The sequence below is a fragment of the Pyrgilauda ruficollis genome, unplaced genomic scaffold (assembly GCF_017590135.1).
Source record: "Pyrgilauda ruficollis isolate IOZ18807 unplaced genomic scaffold, ASM1759013v1 scaffold108, whole genome shotgun sequence".
NCBI classification, from domain to species: domain Eukaryota; kingdom Metazoa; phylum Chordata; class Aves; order Passeriformes; family Passeridae; genus Pyrgilauda; species Pyrgilauda ruficollis.
Genome location: NW_024508988.1, coordinates 527,567 through 552,468, shown reverse-complemented (window position 1 = coordinate 552,468; position 24,902 = coordinate 527,567). Strand labels below are relative to the sequence as shown.

At 41.4% G+C, this 24,902-nt stretch overlaps 1 protein-coding gene across 1 annotated transcript in view; it reads right to left on the bottom strand.

Moving 5' to 3' along the window:
- EGFLAM (EGF like, fibronectin type III and laminin G domains) overlaps positions 1-24,902 on the bottom strand; it is a 74,318-nt gene that overhangs the window by 3,861 nt on the left and 45,555 nt on the right. The window contains exons 10-20 of the mRNA XM_041472288.1: positions 24,083-24,183; positions 22,740-22,840; positions 21,531-21,675; positions 19,497-19,686; positions 16,432-16,557; positions 15,459-15,702; positions 11,059-11,170; positions 9,402-9,518; positions 7,045-7,225; positions 2,498-2,576; positions 1,459-1,602 (exon numbers count right to left, since the gene is read on the bottom strand). Of these exons, the coding sequence (XP_041328222.1) occupies positions 1,459-1,602; positions 2,498-2,576; positions 7,045-7,225; positions 9,402-9,518; positions 11,059-11,170; positions 15,459-15,702; positions 16,432-16,557; positions 19,497-19,686; positions 21,531-21,675; positions 22,740-22,840; positions 24,083-24,183 (1,540 nt within the window). The remainder of the gene's footprint in view (positions 1-1,458; positions 1,603-2,497; positions 2,577-7,044; positions 7,226-9,401; positions 9,519-11,058; positions 11,171-15,458; positions 15,703-16,431; positions 16,558-19,496; positions 19,687-21,530; positions 21,676-22,739; positions 22,841-24,082; positions 24,184-24,902) is intronic.

Here is a 24,902-nt window from a genome sequence, read left to right as displayed (position 1 = left end):
GTACTACAGGGAATAAGGCCATAGAAAATGGGAAAGAAAAGGTGTGTTTTGGATTTCAAATTTGATCAGAACACAGACATCTAAACTTCAGCTGCAGGAAAATTCTTCAGACAAATTCATAGCTCTGATAGTCTCTTGACTTCACCTCTCAAAAGATGAAAATCTAGCATGAGGATCAACCTTTCAGAATTATTTTTTTCCTGCTTTTGTCCTTTCACCATCTTCTTTGATGGTCCCCTTCAGTAAGCAGTTACTGCTTATGAGGGTTTTATTTTGGTAGGTTAATTTTTCACCTTCCTAAATGAATGTGGAAGGTAAAAATATTTCAGTAAAATTCAGCTGGTTTGGTCTAAAGCCTTTGACTATCTTCATCTCTGAGGAACAGCAGCAACATAATAAAAATTGCACTGTGTTTTGGAAACAGAATAGAGTGGCCACTTACTACCATGCATCTTAGAAAGACTGTCCCTTCCAAAGACATTTAAACAATGCACCACTTCTGCAGAGTCAGTTCCTTATTTATAAATCAATGAGGAAACGAAGAGGTTTTGTCAAGTTAGCCACTGTTAAATCTCATTCAAAAAAAAAAAAAAAAGCTTAAAAGAAATTAAATAGAAACGTGTAACTTATCTATATATCTGTATGGTAGCAAAGAACAGCCAGTTAAGTAAAAAAAATTAGCTTAAATAATAAACTCTCTGCCGCAAGATCAATAGTATCTCACAACAATCCACGATAGTGATGGCATCTGTGGTTTGCTGTTTCAGTATTTGCCTTACACAACCTAAAGGAGCACCATGAGGAAACAAAAAGCTTTCAAAACACCAAAAGTCCCAAAAAAACCCCATGCAAAAACTTGCACGTGCCTGAGTGTCTGCAAGGGAGAAACAGATGCTGGAGCAAGACCGCAGCATTTCCCAATACTCCCCAACTTCATCATTTTGACAGCAGTATTACTGCTTAATTAAGTGATTCTGTGGATGGTGGCAGAAACAAGGTGTGGTGACAGCTGTGTGTGTGTGTCACAAGGCTGGATATCTGGGGATTTGAGGTGGTGGAAGCCCTGCTCCTGTGCACTGTCTGGCAAAGAGTGAGCCCACAGTGAGCAGTGGCACCACCAAAGTTTGTCCTTGACCCCTTCCCTGCTCTGCCTGAGATAGATTTAATAGGTGTGGGGGGGGGCTTACCAAGAGTGTTTATCCCCTCATAAGAAATCTTTCAGAAAATCACAATAAAGCCCTGATGTTTGAAAAACTGGGAAGGAGGAGTGATGCAAATCTTTCAGCACATTACCTCTTCAACTTACATCCTCTCCCAGACAGCAAATGGGACCCACCATTGAACAAAACTTTGAGGATGAGAGTGTCTCACACTGTGCCAAGGGACAAGTGCGCTGTATGTGTTGTAGCAACTCCTTTGAGCCCTGTGTGTTACACAAACAAGGGAGAGAAAGTTTACCTGAATATCAACGCTCCCTCCTGAAGGCCTAGAGAGATGAAATCACTGTTAGGTCGCATGGGACTGTTTCCCCTCCACATCAAAAGGCCTTCCTTCATTGTGGTTTTAAACCTCATGAACACATTTGTTCTTGTTCCTGATACCCTGTTTAATGCAGAAGAAAGAAATAATAGTAAAATACTAAATTGTGCCAGTCTTCTTTCAAAAAAACATAAAAGATGATGCAGTATTTTGGTTCTGCTGGTCTGGTGGGTTACTGCCCTGCAACTCATTTACATGCTGATTTGTGAAGGATTCTGGCTCACATCCCCATTTCCATCATTTCAGAGCAGGGGAATTTAACTCATCTCTCTACACAACAGCTGCTAGGTTATTCCATACAAATAAGAGAAAATCCTTTTATTCCTCTAGCCTAGTGTGAAATCCAGCCCAAAAAGCAGATTTTGAGAATGCTCAGTAGATGTGATGCCCTCAGAAGCCAGTGGAAGAATCATAAAAAGGGCAAGTCAGTAAGTCCCAGTAGGTGGGAGGTACCAAATGGCAGGTGAGGATGCTGGTGTACCCTTCTCTACTCAGTGGCTGAAATAAAGGTAGATGGAGCAATTTGTTGAAACAAACCAACATTTGCTGGAATGTGGGGATGTTCTACTATACAGAGAGTCAAAAAAGTAACTTTGAGAATCTAAATGTTAGGCTAAAGCAGGAGCTAAAAAGGAGTTAAGGTCCTTAGTCTCTTTTGAGACACAAGCTCTGTATGTCTGTTTTTTGCCCTCAGGGAAAAACCAGTCCCTCTCCATGCCAGACACAGGTGTGCTATTTCTTGACAGCGTGTAAGATGCTCAAGTGTAATAAACTAAGCCACAAAGATATGCACTTAAAATGTATTTTTCCCTGAAATTTAAAAATATGGCAGAAATACTGTTAGAAATATTATAAATACAGCTTAAAACACGTACATATACTACACTCTCTCACATAAGGCTCCTAACATTATAACATTTAAGAAACAGAATACTTAGGTCCACAGGAAATACATTACCTTTTCAAGATATCTGGATTATCATATGTGAGGTAACTGCGACCAATAAATTGTGGGATTTCAATTGCTTCTGTAATGGCTGAGAAGTAAATACAAAAAAAAAATGAAGATGAGTGTCAGATACCTGACTTGGAAATGGAAGGAAAAAAAGAGACAAGACTCTTTTATTGATTTAGTCCTGCAGTGACAGGTACCATCCAGTGACACAGAACTGAGCTGAACACACCCTGCTTTGCAAACAGGCACTGCCAGATTTTACCTAGACGTAGGGGCAGCAGTTACGGGGGTTTAAATGGCTGACAGTCCCTGTGCTTACAGCCTCCATGTCAGGAGCCTAATGTTCTGCTCCACTACAAATGTTAGTGCAGAAAAATACGAAGCATTGGGAAAACATTGCAAATTTTCTCTTTACCCCCATTTCCACATTCCTTGATTCTCTATGCGGTTCAACACTCCCTCCTGCCAAAGACTGTGCATTAACCACCTTTGTTTATAGACTAAGAAACTCCTCCCTGCTGCTAAGAGAGCACCACATGCCGAGCACATTAGGGACCTCTCACCCTGCAAAGGGAGGCTGAGAGGCTGCACACACAACCTGTGAGCTCCCTGTTTTCTCTTTCTGTGCCTGTGACTGCACTGAGTGGCTGCTGCCTGGTCAGAGCTCACCCTGGGGTGCAGTGTGGGGGGCAGGCTGTCTCAGGGAGGAGTTACAGAGTCCAGAGTCCCAGATCACTTTAGCCTATTGAAAACAGCTGGGACTATGCTAAAGGCTGCACGGCAGAGGCTGTGGAGCCCTTTGGTGCATTCAACACTCCAGTGCAGCCCTGGGGGTCTTTCTCTGTGTCCCTCATCCAGCATTTCTCTAGGGACAGCCCCAGGTGCCCCTATGGTGTATGGCTGGGACAGGGGCAAACACTGCAGCCAGAACTGGAGCTGTGCACTGCTGCCCACGAAGATGACTTTGGCAAAATAACTCAGCTGTGTGACATAAACCATGGAACATCCCTGATACAGAGCCCTTCACCAGGCTATGAGCATCAGCCCAAACAGATTTTTTTGTCGAGTGAACATCCTACAGTTTGTTGCTGGTCTCCCGTAACTGACTGCTGCATTAATATAAGCCAGTTGTATAAATTACTTAAAATAGATGCCTTCATCCTACTTTCTTACTGAGGAATAATCCCTTCAACCCACAGCTAATCCCATCTATATAAATTTCAAGCTTTCCAGGGCAAGGATACCTGCTTTCTTTACACAACACAGGGTCTGGGCTTTTAGAGCTCACTGTGACACAGATATGCAACAACTGGTGTAATCTGGCAGCCAGCAACAGTAATATGAAATTTAGCTCTAGGTGCCAAGACTGAGAATTTTAGACAGTGATGAATGACTGTTTTCATCCATAGTGAAATCAGGAAAGCTGCCTAATGTGTCTAAAGAAACCACCACAGGCCATGTCCAGCCTGCAGTCTGCCAATGCCGTTGGAAGATTGCAAAAGTTGTGTTACACTGGCCAAACATTCCTCACCAGGTCTGACACTTCCTGCACTGGACAGCTTCTGATGGCAGCAGAGCATGAAAGGAGCCCTTGTTCCCCCACCACATCCTGCCCTAGAGCCCCACTGCTCTTTGCCTTCAGCAGGGGAAGGTGCCCACGTCATGCAGCAGCCTTTGCCTGTGCCAGAGCACTCTGATTTCCTCTAGAGAGCTTAACGGGCATTTACTGCTGCTTGCTCTTCATTTGTTTCACTGAATCTGAGTGCAGAAAAACAATCAAATTTTAGCAGTGCCCTTGGTGCAGCCAGGATCTTTGCAGCTGGAAGGAAGCAGAGCCAGTAAGGAGATCTAGGATACACACCTTCATTCTTTGCCCATCACGGTTCAGCAGACAAGCACCAAAGCTCTCATGCCAAGCAGAAGTGAGCTCTGGACTGCAAGGCAGTCTGAAGTCACGCCACAAAACCCACAGCCGGCTACCTGGCCCTCTGCTTGGCAAATAAGGCAGACCACCTGTACAGCCACTGTTCTGAGCTTGGCAAATGCTTTGGATGCAGTTTGAAAGATCAACAGTAGGATGTTTAAGGAAGTTCTGTATAACCTTAGAAAATATTTTGGCTTAATGACAGAAACTCCCCAGGCTTAATGGAAACCCAGCATCCAGACAGACAATGACAGAGCAGTTTTCACATTATTTGCAGTACTTACTGTTTAGGCAGTAACTTCCACACTCTGCAGTGAGTCAGCACAAAACAAAAGAACATTCTGGGTTTATTATTCTAGAGCATAAAAATCTCCTTTAGCCCAATTTCATACCCACTTTTCTACAAATGTATAATCTCCCACCTACCACTTGCATAAGCGACTACAATCACCTGTGAAGGTAGTACTGTTTTCATAATTGGTTTGCTCCAAGTATCTATATTTGTCTGCTCAAAACACACAAAGGGACAGACAGGTAGGACCAGCAGCAAATCCTTCTGCTAGTCCTGCTTCTCAAATCTCAGTGACTCACCAGGTTTTACCCAGGGATCAGCTCTAGCCAAGGGAAAACAAGTGTTTGCTGTTCTATTCCATCTTACAGTTGAAGTATAAAAATACCTTTAGCACTCCCCAAGCTTGGACAGAAGATATAAAACCTAGCAATGACAGCAAAAACTCTACTGAATCTTCAGCTAATCATCCATTACAATATGAATCAATACTTCATATACCTCATACCAGCATTACTTGAGTTTTTAAGTGGTGTGTGTAATTTCGAAGAATTACATGCACTCCCTCAAAAGCACTTTGCTTTTCAGGGTTTTTTACAGCAGCCTACCACCAAGTAGGATGGAGACAGCACCTTCACCTCACATACCTTCTGAGTCCACTAACCAAAACCCTGTTGTGAAACAGAAGTGGACACAGACATGCTTTCTCACATTAACAATGTCTATACCCCAACAGAGACACAGGTAAGGAATATTTTGAGGAATCTGTTTCAGGTGGTTCTCATCAAGGCTGTCATGGACTGAGGTTCAGGGGCAACGCCATGCTCTATGCACATCTGTCAGAAAACCCTTCAATTTTTGGTGGCAGCTGAGGCTGCACAAGCACAGGGAGGTTGAGCTGCACCTGAATAGGAGCCATAGTATCAGGAACAGAAAACAGGTAGATCATGCTTTTGGACACCCTTAAAAATGAATAAAGATTGGATTCACATAAGAAGCAGGGCCCAGGATCTGGCTAAATCACAGGCAAAAGTACTTCAGACTGTCTCTGAAAGCCTGGACACCCACTGAAGTGACAACAGGGAGGACATGCCAGCCAAGTGGCACCACTGCTGGTCCATGAGCCCAGACACTGCTCCCTGGGCTCAGCACAGGCCAAGAGCTGAGCAGAGGTGAGGAGCTGCGGCCCCAGCACTGCACACCAAACGGGCAGGCACTCACACACCCGGCTGCAAAGCATTCCCTTGAATGACTGCCCTTGGACATGTGTTGGTACTGCTGCAGATACCATCTTGAAGTCAGGAATTTAGCACCCTGCACATACCTAGAAAGTCAAAATCCCAGTTCTCCTGCCTCCCTACAGAAAAGCCAGGGTAAATGACGTTGTTTCGGCTCTTAGTTAGACCACAACAACGTAAGCAAAGGGGTTTCTTGCACTGCATTTTATTATAATGCTTTTGTTCTAAGATATTGTCTGTTTTGAAAAAAAGGCCAATATATTCATTGCAATTTAACCAAAACCACTACATTTAACTTTGAAGTTTATGACTGTGAGAAATGAAGCAGTGGGTGAAGACAATAATGTCAGCCAGCTCTTTTGAACTGAGTTTACTGTTACATTACAAAACCTCCCCTCAGGAATTTTTTAAGATCAAGCTTGACAGAAGTGAAACGACTCCATCTAGTGGAATAACCCAAAGCACAGTTTTTAAACGCTTTTCTTGCAATCTTACCCCTTTTCTGAATCTAAGGTTTGAACTATTACAGTGGCTCTGAAGAAAAGAGAGTAATGTGCACATGAATGAGTTTTCCTCCTTGGTGGTCTCCTTCGCCCCACCAAGGCAGGATCTCTGCAGATGGTGCAATCTCCATCAGAGTAGTCAGTGCCTAAAACAGGAGCAGACCTTTCTGTGTGTGAGAACAGTGTTTGCTGTCAGCTGTATTGTGGATAAAATTACAAGGGTTATCCATGCTCATGCTTCAGGATGTAACATAACTGCTGGCTGGAGGACCCTGGCAGGAATTCCCCCTTTGCACAGCACTGCACTATTAGGGACGTGTACCAAGTGTTAGTGTTCAGTGTTGTTCCCCACAAGCAACCAGATACCAGGTTGCTATCTATGGATCCTAGCCCCGTGCTGGGATAACAGTTACTGCATTCCTAAGTAACAAAACAAATTCTTCCCTAGATACATGGAAAGTGCACAGATGAAAGGGGAGCTCTGGCCTCCAGGGCTTCTATTTAAAGGCATGTGTACAGTAGCAGTTGTAGGTGCTAAATCTTCCTTATTTTTGTGATCAGCTCCTGATCCCTGGTTAATATCCAGCCATGGTTACCTTTCTGGCAATGTTGCCCATCGAAGCCCAGGGGACAGTCACATTCATAGCTGTCCTTCTTGGGAATGCAGGTGCCTCCATTCGCACATGGTGAGGTCACACAGGGGTGGGCAGCATTTGCTAGGTTGATTCCAAAAGTGAAATCCTGTTTCACATCAATTGTCCGGTCATTCAAGATAATCTATATGTCAAAAAAAAAAAAAAAAAGTGTGAAAAGATGATGTTAAAACTTTCAAATGCAGAGCATCCTACTGCTAGTTAGAAGATTCCGCTGAAAGACTTCAGAGAAATGTAACTCTCAAAACTTGGCCCAAACCCTATTCTTGTGTGTTTTCCAGTTACAGAGGTCCAACTCATACTTTTGCTCCCCCTGATCCACTGGAGGTTAATGTCTTCTGTGTCTTGTGAAACAGCCTTAGGCAACCCCTGTAAGGGGTGAAGCTGTGTGGAATTTACCAGGCCCTTGCCTGAACACTTGAACACTGGTGCAACACTGGTTGTAGCTGAACTGTGAGCTGAGATGATAAAATTAGATGAGTGCTGCTGAAGAAAAGCATTTCTGAGATCAGAAAACCCCCCAGGAGATGAGTGTTGACAACAGAAATACTAAGCAGAACAGCTTGTTTTTCACATTTTCTATTGCTTTCTAGTATCTCATCTTGCCTGAAAGAAGCTAGAGTTAAGATGAATGAAAAACATAAATAATGACTTCACAAAGCTGTTTGTATATAAATGGAAGAAAACTGTTAAATGCTGGGATTTTTCCAATATGTCAACTGCATATGTTCTCCAAAATAAACCAACACTTGTATAATCTCAGCTGACATCTCAGCAAGAGAGATTGCATGCAGGCACAGCATCTGATCTCAGCTACATCAAAATAAGTACATCTTAACAAACAATAGATTTTAAGGCCAGAACTGAGAAAGGTAATAGTTGCTCTGGCTCCTGCATAACTTGGGCAATGCACCTTAGGGAATCCAACCCGGAGGAGAGGTTACATAAAGCACTGCACAACTCTAACAGCAGAGAAAACATCCAGTCCTGTCATGTAATGAACTGGGGAAGACTCCATTATGTTTTCAGCTTCTTTCCAAATTTTGTTCCACAGGTTACCAAGCCTCCACTCATAAAAACATGTCTTTTGTTTTAAACTTCTATTCAGTTTCCAGCCCTTGCTTTTCATCCTGTCTTTTTCTGCATAATTCCAGCACCATGTATCCAAAGAAATCTCATTCTTATCTAAGAACTAGAAGACCACAACAAAGTCACTTCTCAGCCTTATCTAACTGAACTAAATATATTGTGGTCTTAGGTAATTCTATACACTGCATATTTTCCAGTACTTGGTGATGTTTGCAGCTCTATTTCTATATAGTTCTCCCAAATCCAAAGAAGGCAAGCGTTACCAGTGCCCAAAAGGCAGGCAGTACTTTCCCTTGACATCCCATTCATGCCTCTGAGAATACAAATCCACCTCACTAAGTACATCATGGAGATAAAGACTCACACTCTACATTTCCCAATCCTTATCAGCACCTTTACTCTATTGTACAGCCCCTCACATAGTAATTGTAACCTGTGTTAATTGTTCCTAGGCTCTCTATCTTGCATCCCAAAATACATTGTGTTTAGTCAAGTCTACCTTCCTAATCACATTCATGTGTCTGACCTGTTCCCATCCCTATTACTCACACCTCCAGTTTTCCTGAACTTCATGCTTCCTGCTGGACAGCTGACAAAGACAGTAAAAAGTGTCAGACTGAGTGACTGAACCATTTACACCGAAATACAATTACTTTTTGGTCCTGGAACAATTGTTAACTGTAGAGCTTTAATTTTTTTAAAATAAAAACTATTATTAAAAATTTGGTTTTATTTGGTATTTCTTTACACTAATCTGATGCAATTCACTCCTCTAAAACTGTGAGGATTCAGGACCAACCTTCCAACTTTATCCAAGTTATTTTAAGTATGTTTAAAAGAAAAATGTAAGTTCATTTCCATTTGATTATTTACTTAGGCCCGATACAAACTGAACTCATGCTCAGCTGACCACATGGGAACATCATCCCTAATGTCTGCTAACAATGGAAAACATCTCCTCCATACATGTGCCCCCTATAAAATTGTAAGAGGGGAAAGCAGCATGGTGCACATCTCCATGGTGGTGTAAGAATGCACTAGGCAGACTTTTCACTGTGAAGTAATCATTTAACCACTTCATGGTGGGCTCCTGAGGTGAATCCTTCGTTATTTTGAATATTGCCACATAACAATAACAGCAGTTTTGCACAGAAAGCATGCATGGATACAATGGAAATAAACGACCACAGTGTGTTTCTCTGGGCACACACCTTCTGGATGCTCCCACTGAAGGGTCTGAGGATCCCAGAGTTCTTCTTCACATCATCATAACTGGGGACTCCACCAATAAATATTTCAGAGCTACATTTAATCTGTGTAAAAGCCCCCTGCAAGAAACATAGAATAACATTTTATTAGAGTAGCTGGAACCATGCTTCTATCTTCAGATTAGTTGTCATACAGCTTATTCCAATGCCTCCTCCTTGTACAATCAAGAAAGCCACTGTAGGACTCTTGACTGACTTTACACTATCCCTGTCAGAAGTAGCTGAAAAATCTCAAGTATTTCAAAATACCAATACTGAAAGAAAAAACGAAACTGACTTATAGTGTTTTCTGACTGCACATATAGCTTTATTTGCAAAGACTTGAGGTACACTGATGTAAATCTATAACCAGAATTAGGTTCATAAAGCTAAAATCAGAGCAAAGTTAATGCAACAGGGAGTCATTCAGTATTTCCAACATCTAAGAGATAACCTACTGGAGGTTAGGGGCTAAATGAAAGAAACATTCAGTTTGTATCAACTACCAGAAGCAGTTGCTCAGGATACCTGATGGGAATATTCAGGGTCCTGGAGTTAACTGAAAGACATTTAACAGCTAAAGACAGAATAACTGCGTAACTCCAGTCCTGCAGAAGCTTCTGTGCTTTCATGGTTGGCAGTTCCCAGCCACCCTCCTCCTGGAATACTGCAATGCAGCACTTAAGAGAAAAAAAAAAAAAAAAAGGGATTGTTCACTTTAAAGAAGTCTTGAGTGCTCCAGTCAAATGTTTCTCACTCAATTTGTTTCCTGACCCACAACTAGAATTTCAATTTACTTAAATTTTTGAAGAAAAGTCAAAGTTTTGATAAAAGTTTCTCAGTTTTCTGAAAAACCTGCTATAGGATTTTTCTGCTATGGAATTTTTTTTGCTATGGGATCTGGAGTCTGGTTTTCTGTCTGCACTCTCCACTAGGTAGAAGACATTTCCCAAGCAGGTCTAGCCTTGGCCTTTATCAAGATAGAAAATGTATCTCTGTGCAGGCATTTAAGTGCTTCGAGTGAATATCCTGCTTGGTACAAGTACAGCTTCACTTCATTATAAATTAATTTGACTCACTATGATCACTTGGTGAGTGAAGAACAAAAAGCAAGTCATCAACTGTCTAATTGTTCCAGCACTTACTCTGGCCTGCAAATTATTTTAGCAAGAAGAAGACAAAGAAACAAGTCTCTTCAGGTCCACCTTTCCAGGACAATATTCAGCAAGAGGTAAAAAACACTGGGCACATATTGTTCAGCATGATACTTCCCCAAATTACACCTCTCACAGAGCACACATTGCTCAACAGACTTAGCCACAGCAAGAACCAACAGATGAACCTCAGGAAGATATATGATCCAGAACAAAAATGTGAGTCCAGTTATGTGTCAGGAGCAGGTACAGTCGGATTCCAGTGGGATCCCTGCCTTTACATGTGTCCTTGTCCTCAGAGGGAAGACCTTACACACAAATTCCCAACTCTGGGCTTAAGAAAATGTTGCCCTAATGTGCATACAATTTTAAGCTAGTAAGAGCTTTGAGAGCAGGCTGTGCAGTCTAGCATGCAATCACTTTACAGTTCAACAGCTGCGTTCAAGACAAGTCTGCCATGAGCTCACCTCAGCCATCCCTTCCACTGGCTTCTGTTTGTCCACCTGCAGGATGCCATTCTTTGCCGTGCGAGACACTCGCAATTCATGCCACTGACCCAGGCTGACAGGTTCTTCACTCCTGTTTTAAGGGCAAGAAAATTTTCAAGCATGCAACACTGTGCTTTTCTGACACTCTGTAATGTTAAAAAGTCAAGTCTTCTGGGATGATTTTCTAAATAAAAAATAAATATCAGCCACTGTGATTCTTCCCTTATATGGAAGTAACGATCTTCTGAGCCCCATCAGCAAAGACCATATTCTACAGCAAATAACAAGCACTCTAGTTTTATTTATAAATGAAACACTATCACCAGCACACACTTTAGCTACCTCTGTGCTAGTTTTTCTGCTCAGTCATTTATAACACATAAAAACGAGTTTTTGTCTCAGCTGTACATCCTCAATTCACTAAAAGCTTCCCACTTAATGGTTGGTCTAGCCCCACATTCTTCATCCTCTTTTAAAACAGAACTACTTTGTGTTGGCTTATCAGCTCTATTTATGCATCCTGTTACATTGACATCTATACACACACACGTGCAGCCCGGATGCTGTACATAAAAGGGAAGTAATTAAAAAATTATCCTAATAATGTGATGAGATCTTGGCTAGGAACAATAATCCCCAGTTGTGCAAAGTATTCATCAGTCTCAAAGGAAGCATTTTTAAATAGTTCTTACAATCTTTACTGGCACAGCACTAATATGAATAGCAGTCTGTATGAAGGGCAAAACCATATTCCCCTTCACAAGTTCTATAGATCTTTGTATCTTGGTTTCAAATGTCATTTTACTACACTGGTTAAAGCATTTTATGTCTAAATGAGATGTAGCAGCCTTTCCTCCAGGAAGACTGTAAACTTTTGTTTGATTTACTGACCAAGCTGGAAAAATCAGAACTGTGTTATCTAGGACCCCTAAGACTTCTTAGCTTCAGTGAAAAAAACACATAATTTCTGGGGAAGAAATAATGTTTTGTATTTTCAGAATACTTGCATTTAAAAATAAAACAAAAAAAAACCCCCATATTTTGAAATTAAAAAACAGAAAAAACTGTAATCTGAAATAGTCAATAGCGATTCAAATGCTGATTAAAAAACTTAAATAATTTTGAAAATGTGAAAATAATTTTTTTTCTTAATAATCAACATCAGTTTTGAAACCTTTCTGTCATGTTTTTCTCGATTCTTCAAGTTTTTTAAAGCCCATTTTTATCTATTTTAATGATGCTGGCAGTGTTACTTGACAATTCTGAATGACTTCTGAATGGTTCACAAAACCTGCATTAAAAATATTACCAAGCAATGCCAGTCACTTGTCCTCGTTTTTATGTAGCACCATTTAGGGTTTAACTGTCTTGGGTAAATCAACAGGTAAGGAAATCTAATCACCTTGAAGAAGTCAGCATATACATATATATAAAGGAACCAGATAGGTTTGGCTACATAGTAAGTGGCAACACAAACATTATCTCCTCTGCTACTTAGGTTGTCATCATGCTAACCTTCCTGGTTTGCTAGATTTAATTACAATCAGGGGTGATTAAGCCTTGCAGAGTCATCACTTCAGAGCTGCAAGCTCTTTTGTGGAATCACGGGCTTTTTGAAACCAGCATGAGTTTGGTAACTCTTTCTTCTGATGCTTAAACACTCCTGGCTCTTCATGTGCTGTGGGGTTACTTTTTCCCATGCAAACCAAAGTTTAAAAAATATACCAGACCATGAAGATCTTGATCCTGCTTGGCCAAGGGAATTCCCAACAACTTCTCCTCTGAGACATTTCAGTGCTCAGGTTCTGCATCTGGCCACCCACTCTGCATCCCTTCTGCCTGTGGAGCCCCCAGAGCACACTGTGCTGCTTCCATCCTGGGATACATCAGGAAATCACGACCTTCACCAGCTCTCCTCCTGCTGCTGCTGACGTACACAAATAAGCTTGCCTCATCCTAATTATAAAGTTATTATGGCTGTGTTCTGATTATAATATAATATCTAACAACCTGGTGGCCCTACCTACGGCAGAGGTGTCAGGATGACCAGAGCTATATCTCTGTTAAAGACACAGTGTAGGCATGACATAGTATGATTAAGATGGAGTTTTAACTGGATATTGACCAGGCAGGCATGAAAAACAGGGTATCTATTTATCTTATTTAATCACTAACAGAGCTGATGACAGGGTGCGAGTTGCACACTTTGTCTAGAAAAGGAGCTAACAGGATAGCCTGACAACTTTCACTGAATCCTGATGGTCTCCTGAGTCTCACCCATTCCTCAGCTACCTCACCACACTCTTTTCCTCCAGTCCATGTAGCTCAGGGAGTAGCTGCCATCCAGCTTGCTCTTCTGCTTTCCAGCAGAAAGGGGCAGTTTCTACTCCCAGGCATATGGTTGTGGCTGTCTCTACATTTCATAACTCTACATATCAGTTAAACTTTAGTACAAGGTGTTTTGAAGTGCTACAATATTCTTGGAAGAAAAAAAAAATCTACTTTAATATTTCATGGTTGCCAGTAACAGGAATTAGAAGGCTGCAATCAGTAGAGATTGAAGGCTGCTGTAAGAAAGGCTATTCTGAGTTGGAGAAAAGGTCTCCAAAATTAGCTATTTCTGCCACTTTTCAGCAAGAGAATAGAATAGGGCAAGTATGAAGTGATTCTTCCCTTGATATATCTCTCAGCTTCTGGCAACTTGTCATTTAGCAATTTCCTGAGTCATAGCCTGCATCCGTACAACTGCGTTTGATCTCCCTCAATGGAGCTTTCTTCAAATTTGTCCAACTTTTTTTTAACCTATTTATAGTTTTGGCATCTGTAACTTGCTGTGATGATTAGTTTCCACAACTTATTTATGTACTCCTCTGAAAAAAAAACAAACCCCAAACCCAAAGAAAAAAAGTCTTATTTTCTTTGGTTCCTTATTTTCTTTGCATATTGAAAAAATACAGAATACTCATTAATCTCCATGCCATTCATTATTTTAAAACCTCTATCATACTTCCACCAAACTCCTTCTTTTCCAGGCTGAAAGGTCTGGCTGTGGAAGAGTTTTGTGGAAGATGTTTCATTCCCTCTCCTGTATGGCAAAACTACTCTCCCTTTTTAATTCTGCTAATTTCTTTTGAAATGATGTGACCAGAATAGCAGCAAGTTTTCAAAACAGGGTGCATTGTGGGCTTCAGCAGAGACATTCTTCCTTATTCCATTCCTAATAATTCTCTGCATTTTACTTAGGTTTCTGTATTTGTCTCCAAACAGTTTGCTGTTGCTTCCACAGAACTATCCATGATGACTCCAGGATCTTTCTCTGTCTGACAACACTAACTGTTTTTCCACAGCTGTGCATTGTTAGGCTTGTGCATTATTTTGCATTTGCTCCCTTTCTATTTCATATCTAATTTTGTCTGCAAAACTGAATGAGTTTGTTAGCTTGAATCCTCATTCACTGTAAAATCAGTACATTTTCCCTAATCACAGTATAGTCAAAATTCCTGATGCCCATCCACAGGAATCATTGGTATGCAAGACTTGCAGACAGTGCACACATTTTGCATAAGCTTTATATAGAAAATTTCTAAATACCAGGTCAGCCTGGTCAAACTGGCAGCCTCCTGGGCCATATCCAAGACACTCAGTGCCTCTGTCCAGCCCAGTGCCGTTTCAGAAAGCCCAGGAACAGTTGCCAGTGACTGGACACTCAGTTACACAGGGAGAGAGAGCAGCATTTTTGAGGCATTTCGCTGCTTCTATCCTCCTAAACATTAATTTTAGGCTGCAATGGGTCACTCACAGAAGGTCTGTCTGAGAACCTTGGTGACCAGGTCAAACCACATATTTATGTTTTAGACAGCTTACGTTGCATAAATTGGATACTAGCCTCAGGTCCATCAAAAAACAGCACTTTGAGGAAGTGGAAGGACCTGGAGGTGTATCTTCTTGTGCCATTTCCAGCCTGGCACCCCTCCTTGGAACTGGAAACCAGAAAGGAGGATGCTCACGCAAGCGCCAACATTGTGAAATCCTGTGGCTAGAAAGTATACGCATAAAATATTTATAGATCCCCTAACAGCGCCATGGGGGCAAGAAGTGAATTACTGCAATACCATACAGACACAAATGTAACATCTGTAGGAAGACAAAGCATAAAGCTTTGAAATACACTGATGTAGGGAAAAAATCCTGCCCCCTTGACCAAAATTATTGTGCTTAATAGTGCTTCTGTGCTTCCTCAGAAGCAGGCACAAGAGACCAAGGGGTCTGCACACCTCATCATAGGCTGTGACCCTTTCCAGCCCACTCCTCTCCTGGATCAGCAGTGTGGCACTGCTGGGAAGGAAGCACCAGCGTAGTGATTTTACAGCACCATTTACCTGATAACAGCCGTTCCTGAGCCGCAGTCGAACCTGAACTCCACGTAGCCAGCCACCATGTTGATGGAGAGGAAGTCCTTGCTGTCTGTGTCATAGCTGTACAAAAGGACACCAGTCTCTAAATCTGGACGAAATGTCAGCTCAAACTCCATGAAGGAAAGGTAATTCTGTGGTTCCAAGGGCCAGGGTGTGCTAGCAAATGATCTTAAGGATTCGTTGAACTGAGGTATGGCCAAGGTGAGTGCTGGAAATCCAGAAATCACAAGCAGGTCACTTGAGGCTCAAACATAAAGGACTGACTCTTACCAACCACTGTCTGTTCCTTGGGTTAAGTATTTAAGCTAATGATTAGCAAAACTATTTTTTTTTTATCTAAATTACAAATATTTTATAATACTACCCAATACTAGTTAATCCCTTCCTTTTCCAAGGATTTGTACTGTAAAGCATTTTGTACCTTTTCTTTACGATTCATAATAGTGCCTTTCAAAGTAGCAAGCATGCACACAATGGGTGATAGCATGAAAATTTCTACAGCATAAAAAATAGTGCCAGATGTATTTTACTACTTCTATCTCTGATATTAGCAGGCAATTGACATTATGTTATTTGCATTTCAAAATACACAGCTGACACTGGTTTTAGGAGAAAGGTGGGTATTTTATTAGGATTAATGTGCAGCTGTGGATGGGTACATTATTTTAACTTCCGAACAGGAATTTCAAGATGCTTAAGTACAGTTAGTTTAAATAAGCAAAGAAGTTTGAGAATCACAGATTACGTAGGAGTGGGATGTAGCTCCAAAGCAGTAAGGGAAGGGTTTCAGTACGTGACTTTTAAGAAGATAAAGTAACAAGTATTCTCTTCTGTCAGTGCAACAGTATGAGACCTCCTCTGGTGTCTCTAAGTGGAAAACACATCGAACACTAAATAACACACACAAAGAAATAGAGGCATCCCAGTAACCACTCACCTTCCTCGCAATGATGACCTTTAAATCCAAGAGGACAAAGGCAAATATAAGAGTCTGCTTTGCTTGCAGTACAGGTGCCACTGTTGATGCAGGCTGCCTCATCACAGATGCCACTGCTACACTCACCTAAACACAGGAGTCAGAAAATCAATTTATCGAGAAGTTTGTCAAAGAAGATTTATTTGGCTGTTGATCGCTGCTACTAACCAACACAATTTGCTCTTATACCTAGATTCTTTCCCATTTTAACAAATGGTGTGCAAATTAGACAAGGGAACTTGATTATTATTTTTTTTTAATGTCAGACCAGCAAGAGACCTTATAAATAGCAAAAAATAGCCCTTATAAGCAAACCATAATAAATGTAACTTATACTCATTCCTTGGATTACTTATTGTCTGCTCTTTTTCCTATTTTCTCATAAGATACAAATTTCTCTAAATTGTTTACATGCACTAAGCCTGGTTTAGTTTCAATTATCTTAAGTGCTTCTTTGTTCACTATAAATTCATGCCATGCTCAGCATGGGAGGTGTTAATCATCAACTAATCTTATTAGCCAAAATGGGGCTGTCAACCTTCTTGTCCACACTAAAAGGCATCCATATCATCAACATACGGGCTTTGTAAGAAGCATCTCTATTATGCTGGCATATCAACTTAAATAACAAGAAGGTTATTTCTTCCTGCTGGATTTTAGCTGAAATTGTTGTAGAAAAAATAAAATCTCATTTGCTTCTTAAAACTGGTACCTATAAAGCCAAACTATAAACTGCCAAATGTACACCTGATTGAAGTTCTTGTTGAATTTATTTTCTCCTTTACTTTCTGATCAAATAACTCTCCCCATGTCAATAGTAACAAACTGATTACTTGTATCAGTTTGTATACATTAAGAAAGACCAAGTTGTGGTGTACAATGGTAAGCACATCATTTGGAGGGGCTTAGTGTCTTATAGTAAAGAATTACATATTTAATGTAATTCTAAGAATTACATATTTATTTTGAGGGACATTGAAGTATCAGCTCTGAGATGACAAAGGTTTCATGAGTCAATTCTGGTAATAAACACTGGGGAACAGTTTTGCAGCTTGAGGTGATTGACAATGCTCATCTTTGCTGTATCTGCTCCAGCGTTAATGTTGGCAGTATGTTCAAACAGATCAGACTTAAACAAAGTCTTTGAGAAACAGAAAAGAACAAGGAAGGCAACAGCAACAGACCAGTCATGGGATCCCTGATTTGAGAAACGGCTTGAACTGGAGTAGTCTTGATATTTGACAGGCTGCTCTCCCAATGTCCCAGTGGCTTTTCACAGCCTTTGTGCCAGCATAGGTGACTATGCTGAAGAGGCAAACCACAAGTGTGGTGGCTGCATTTGCTTGGCTCCAATGGCAGATGAAGAAGGAGAGAAGCTGCAGCAGGAATCCCAGGTTCTGCCATGCCTGCTCCAAACCATGCCCAGTGGCTGGACCATCCTCTGTTGGTCCCTCAGCCCACAGTGGGACCTCTGCTATAGCCAGAAGAGAGAGCAGAGAGATGGATGGACTCCTCTGCTCGCCACCCTCAGTTCTATGATCCATGTAGCACAGCACTCCTGATTTATATACTGTGCCAACAGAAAAAAATCTCCAAGTGACTGACTCGCAAAAGTCATTCCTAAGCCCTAGCAGAGCTTACTTGCAATTTTTTTGAGTTATACTTACATGACCTATTGTTTGCAAGTCTCTTCTGGTGCAGTTTCATATAAATGTGTGCAGTCACACAAGGACAGCAAGGCTTTATCAGTCAGTTTCAAGTCACACATGGCAGAACACAGCATTTCTTTTCATTGATGTTGATTGTTAATGCAGCAGTGTGTGGAGCATTCATGGATGGGAATGAAGCTAGCTGCATCCCAAATGGCAATAGAGATTAGGGCTAGAGAAGTTCAGCAGGGCTTTCATCTGTCTAAATTCCATAGATTCTCACTCTCATGAAATTACACTCTGACTCCAAAATCTTACTCTTTTCAGCAACTGTTTCTTTGGCCAGTCTGTTCTACTCCTATATTGCACAGAAGTTTGGCCATGTTATCTAGAGAATACAGAGCAATTGTTAAGAAGTTTCTCATAAATCATTTCCTTCTTGGCATGTCAAATGCACAGCTACAGAAGAGAAGAAAGATGACTTTGTGGCCAAAGCATGGCAGGGAGAGTTCAGTGGTATGGAATCTATTTCTTGCTGTTAGCACTTGCCTTCTGTCTTGGGTTTACCCTTATTTTTATACTGTTTAGACTGGGAGATCATTAAAGCAAGGATTTTGTTGCCCTGCCTTTTTTCAAGTGCCCATTAAAGGGATTAAATAGATGAATAAATGAGACAGGACTAGTTAATTATCTTCCCTACTTCTCCATCTTTTACTCTGTGAAGGGAAAATAATTTTATAATAACACCTCATAAAGCTGCTGGAAGTATTTATTCCAAGCTATTTTTAAATCATACCACAACTCTGGATAGCAAAACAAAGGATGGTATACAGGAAAGCCTATATGCTTCAGCAGTGGCTGGGTGTAACACAGAAAGCCCTCTGTAACACCCACAGGGCTGCTGTGGGCCTGAGAGATCCACGTGTTACTTTGGACAAGTGCAATGATATCTTTAGGCAATGATATCTTTTGGGTCTGTACTGTTTCAAACACAAGATCAGCATGCATACTATTGATTTCTGATGACAGGCCTGTGTCAGTCAGGGGCATGAAGAGGTGCCTGAGAGCTGCTGGCAGAAATACCGGCGCGCTTGTAATGATATCTGCAACACAGATCTTACTGTTCGCTCACGAAAATGGGTTTACTATTTACTGCGCACAGTGTGTCCACAAAGGGCTTGCTTGTGCAGTGTGATGAACTGTCCTACGACAGACCCAGCAAGAGCAATGTGCAAAGGAACAGAGGAAAGCCAGACCAAAAATAGAGACTGTGCCTTCCCCCTCCCAAACCTGGACCTTCACTCAATTTGTCCCAAAAGGATAACCTGGAGTTATCAGTTATAACACTGACTAAAGACCCCACACCATTACACTCACCGACGTCAGCACCACTGAGAGCTTTCCCTAATGGCCAGGGTCTCATGTCAATTATCTTTCCATTGATGCTCAGCGACTGGACGCAGCCCTGGAAGCCGCGGTTGGTGCCGGTGGCCCTGACCAGCCAGTACACGCTGGGAGCACCGCCAACGTAGAAGGGAGTCTGGAATGTGATCTTGCTGTACTGGCCCTGAAGGGAGAGCAAAGCACAGCATGCTGTGTAACAGATATAACAGGAGAAATCATTAAGCCACAGTGGTTTACAATCCATTTTTTTCCTCCATGAAGAACTGTGTCAGGGAATGTTGTTCATTGGTAATTCCTTCCTGTTAGTCATTCCCTAAATCAGTCCACCATTTGAAATCAACCTTTTTCACCTGCATCCCATCACGATAACACGAACTACTAAAAGCACAATAAAAAAGACTAGAAATCACTGTTTGGAGGAGAAAGCATGGTCTGTCTTTTGCTGTAATTTCTTCCCTTCTTTCTGCCAAAAAATTGTTTGTCTCCTAAACTGTAAGCCCTGAGGGATAGACCAATGAGATAATGTCTTTTGGACAGAACCCAGCAAGCGTTCGGTACTTAATAATTATGAAATGACAAAGAAAAAGTAAAAAACAAAGAAAAGGCAAAAGCCAATAAAGTTGCAACTTCAGCAGGGTTCTGCTCACTTTGCCATTGCTAAATGTACTGCCCATCTCTTTAACAAATCTGTAGGAACCTACATATGCAAGTTTACTAAAATTGCTACAGTGAAAGAACAAAAAACATCAAAACCAACAGAATCTTTTTGGACCACTGACCCAAACTCCATGCTACTGCAGCCACATGAGTCAAAATGCCTTCCACAAACTGATCAAAATATGACTTTTGCCTCCTACTCAACAGCTCTTTCAAAACCCCATGGACCTTTAGAATATTCAAAATTCTCAGTTATTCAGGGCCAGGTTTTACCAACCTGCACTGACCTCTAGCCTAAAATCTTCCAGGGCACCCCTGCCCTGCCCCCATAGCATTTATAACAATATATTCTATCACCATAGCCTGTATTTGGCCGGGCTAAATAAGCTGAGGGTATTGAGTCTGCAGATGTTCACTTGCACAGCACACTGCAGAAGCTGTACATATCTCTCCTGATTCACATCCGCCCTTTGCATGGCCTCATAGCATTGGTAGCAGCAACACATGACACACTGAAATTCTTTCCTCTGTCATTTCCAGCTGATGAGAACTCAATACACTGCAATTTTTTCTCTTCAGTGCCTGCACATAAAAGTGGAAAGTAATAAGAGATCTGAAGCTGCTTTCTTTCAGGGCTAGGGATGGCATGTTAATAGTAGCTATCAAAGGAAAGACATCTGAAACAATTTGAAATTGCTTTTTCTTCCAGTGCCTTAATTTTGTTTTCTAGCCCAGCAACAGATGAGCAAGTCAAAGCATCTTCCTGTATTATATTTTATCTTGTCAGCCTTGTATGAACTTGCTGGTGTTAACATAAGTCAGGGCAGAAGGTCTATCTCCATTACTATGCTTGAATCTTTGTCCAGAATATGCATGTAATTATACCTCTGCACACAAATCTCCTGTGGATATATGCATCTTATACTCATAAATAAATATAAAATATATACTCATACACACATATGCATGTAATTTTTATGTCTGAGGCAGCAGAACAGTTCTCTGAGGGTTGAAAAAGAAAGCAATCAGGGACAGCAGCTGTAAAATCTAGTAAACTTCTCATGGCCTGTATTTGAGACTGGCATAGGGTAGCTGAAGGGTGGCAGAGCAAACATGGAGCACAACAGAGAAACTGTGATGGGAATCAGCCTGAGATATTTATCTCTGTGATTTCTAGATTATGTATTTGAAAGAGTAATCTGTACTCTGATCCTAGTTCACTAAATGTCCTAACACCAATAAATAAAACTGCACCTTTTCCATCTGATCAGGCTTCTGGTGGCAAGAAAAGAAACATCATCACAACCTTGAGAGACCCCAGGATCGAGCCACAGGGGCAGGATTACCAACCTGAGATTTTCCTGTCACTGGAGCATTGTTGTCCATCCTAAGCCAGCCATTCACCCCATCTCTGAACAATGTGACACTGTGCCAGTTCCCCAGCTTGATTTTGTTTTCACTCGTTATGACTCCAACTCCCGTGCCACAGTTGAACCTGGGAGCATGAGATAGAGAGGGCAAGGTGATAATCTTACATTGACCAAATAACCAAAGTTGGTTTTAGACTTCAAATATTATTTTTGCACTCAGGAACCTCTCTGTTGCACACTGCATATTAGCACAGGAAATTCAGACAGCAAGTCTATATAAGATCTGTTCCAAATTTCAAACTTCATTATCTGTCTTTCAATGTGGAGAAGATTTTGCATTCTCTGCCCATACCGAGTGCATTACTAGGCTTGCCAACAGATGAAACTGTTTCAAGATGGAGGGTATTACAATCTGAGCTCCTGCTATCACAGTAATTTCTCCTGGGAATTTTTCTAGCTTCCTGGTGAAAGGCGTGATACATTAATAACTCTGCTAGTCTATTTGAAACTCAGTGCCAATTGACAGGAAGACCTCCAGGAGAGCTGAATGTGCACAAAATGTCCCATTTTCCCTGACTGTCATGCAGTGCAGGTGAACAGAAACACAACTAAGGCACATCACCCACTTCGTTATTCCCCCCTTCTAAAGGACTCATCCTCCCAATTTAGGAGAGCCTGGAAATACTGTTTCACCTGCTTCATATCTGTCAGACTGCAAGAAACACTCTCCATCTTCATTTAAAAAACCTAAACAAGGTATCATCTCAACACAGCATGTAAGATGAAGTTCCTGGCCCCTTGCTGGCACTACATCCTCTGTTTTGCTACATTATCTGCAAGCCTTTTTCTGTGAAGCAAAAACACTGACTCAATACACCATCAGCTTAGCAAATACAGTGGCTCACTGGCATCGCTGGTAACACAGCTATGAGCCCCAGACAAATGCCTTAAAGAAAACTGATCATTTTGCCTTTACACTGAAGTCTGAATAAAAGAGATCAACAGGGCACATGTTCACACACTAAAGAAAGATGAGAGAAAAAAGTATTAAAATACTCTTAAATGAAACTATACTGTCCATTTGGTGCACTGTATGGGGCAGAAGTCAAAGACACTGGAGATATTCACCATATATAGCAGTCCCAGGGGGCACTTTCTCTTTGCATCAGATTTAGGATGGAGGTTTTACCTGAACTGGAGGCTACGTCGGATAATTGCCAGTGACATAAAATCACCACGACCATGTTCATTTTCTCCACAGTACAGCAGCAAACCATCTTCAGATTCAGCCTGCAATCATTGTGCCAATATGAAAAATCAAAGCCTCACAATTGCAGATAAAAGCAAGCAGCAGTGGGGGGACTTTTCTCCAGAAAAGAGTCATCATTTTTCAGAATGAGTTTTTAACTTGCCGAATCAGAAATTGTTTGATCAGTTTGGAATCCTGCATTTGAAAAACCTAGAAAATCACTGCCTTAATGGTTAAACAATTTAAGACCATCTCTTAAAGTGGGGTATTGTCAGACCTGAAAAAAAGCCTGGAAGTATTAAAGACTGTCAGATATCCCATACGAGACTCCCAAGTAAAAAGTCTAGCAAGAATGTCCTGGCAAGCCTGGTAAGTGTAGACACATCAGACTCAGTGTGCATGAATACATACACCCTACTTCACATGTTCCATGAGACTGACACTCCTCTAAGCCAAACAAGCTGTGCTGGCAGCATTTCTCCATATGCTCACAGCAGCTGACACAGTGGCTTCTTGCAGTCATCCTGTGTTTTAGAATGGCAAATTGCCAGAGGAGTGTAAGATCACCACTGAGGCAACTGATTACTGCTGCTTTAGTAACAGTCTCCTTCCCAGACTGTGAGGCTGCTGAGTCTGCTTTACGTGGGGGTGGGGATGCACCCGAGAGCTTGGCCACCCTCCCTAGGGGCAGACCTACATCCCCTGTCCATAACAAACAGACAGCACTAACACAAGCCAGCACGGGATCTATCCACACTTTAGTCCTGCATTTTAAGTAGTATGGTATCCTGAATGTATTAGTAGCCTGTGTCCCAAACTTCAGAGGGGGAAAACAATGTCCATCTAAATCCTGCAGGGTGAGAAATGAATGCTATATATAGGGCAGTATTTTGGCTAGTATGACAGGATCATCATCTCTTGTCCATAAAGATACTGCATACCACTTGCAAACTCTAATTCACAAAAATTCTGTGTTCTTCAGCCTGTAGCTCATCCACATGACTGTAACCTTGCCAATGTACATCACTGCTAGTCCACAACTACTAGTCCAGGGATTCTCTCATGCAGTGCCTACCAACAATGGATGAAAACCCTTCAGCTGCTTACAAACTTAATTTACATTCACTGAGGGTTGAGCCAGATCTTTGCAGATGAAGGTTACACACACGTTCACCACAATTACACTGAAGCTATACTGAAGCTAAGTTACTGCTCTATTGTCCACCACATCAGAGTAAGTAAATAAAATTTAAAACACCAATGTGAGAATTGCTTTAACTTACCCTGAATTCAAGGGTAATTTGAAATGTCTGATAGGACTTCTTCAGCGGTTCAAAGGTGATATATGAGTAGCCAGAAAACTGGGGGTACTGGATACTAATGTCTGAAAAGCAAAGAGGGAAGCATGTCATTTAGCCATTTTCTTCCTAACAAAAATCAATATACACATTTAGTACTAGATAACATCAGGTGGCAATGAAAGGCAGAGTTCCTCCAGAGACAACCATTAGTCAGTAGCAGACAACAATCAGTTAACCTATTGTCTTGTCCTCCCACCACTTTTTACAGCTAATTCCTTTATTCCCAAGGACCTAGTGAACTTGGAAAGAAACAGGATACTGAGGGCCAAATAATGCTCAATAGCTTAATCAGAGAGTTCAGAGGAAATTTCAGCAGGTTTTCATCCTTGTTACAGAATAAAGACCACATCAACTTTATATTTATCTTCTTTTAAGAACTGATTTAAGAAAGAGAGGACAAAGTGATTGTTTGTTTTGCAGGATTACAAAAACACACATGGGAAATATGGCCAGACTCTAGGCAGCATTAGTCACTGCTACTCTGTAGCTGCTGCATCCAGCATCTGGAGAATCACTGGATGTCTCATAACAGCCCAGCAGCTTCCAGCACTTCACTCAAGTCAGCTCAGGGCAGAAGCTAAAAGGAGTGATGGGGAGAAGAGAGTCCTTGCAGGCATCTTTCCATCCCTGGCTGCAACAATGGCTCTTTTTATTGCTCTTGTCAAATGGCATTATCAACCCTCACCCTCTGCTGTCTTGTGTCAGACCCGGACCCTGAGAGAAAACGAAAATTAGAGATGTC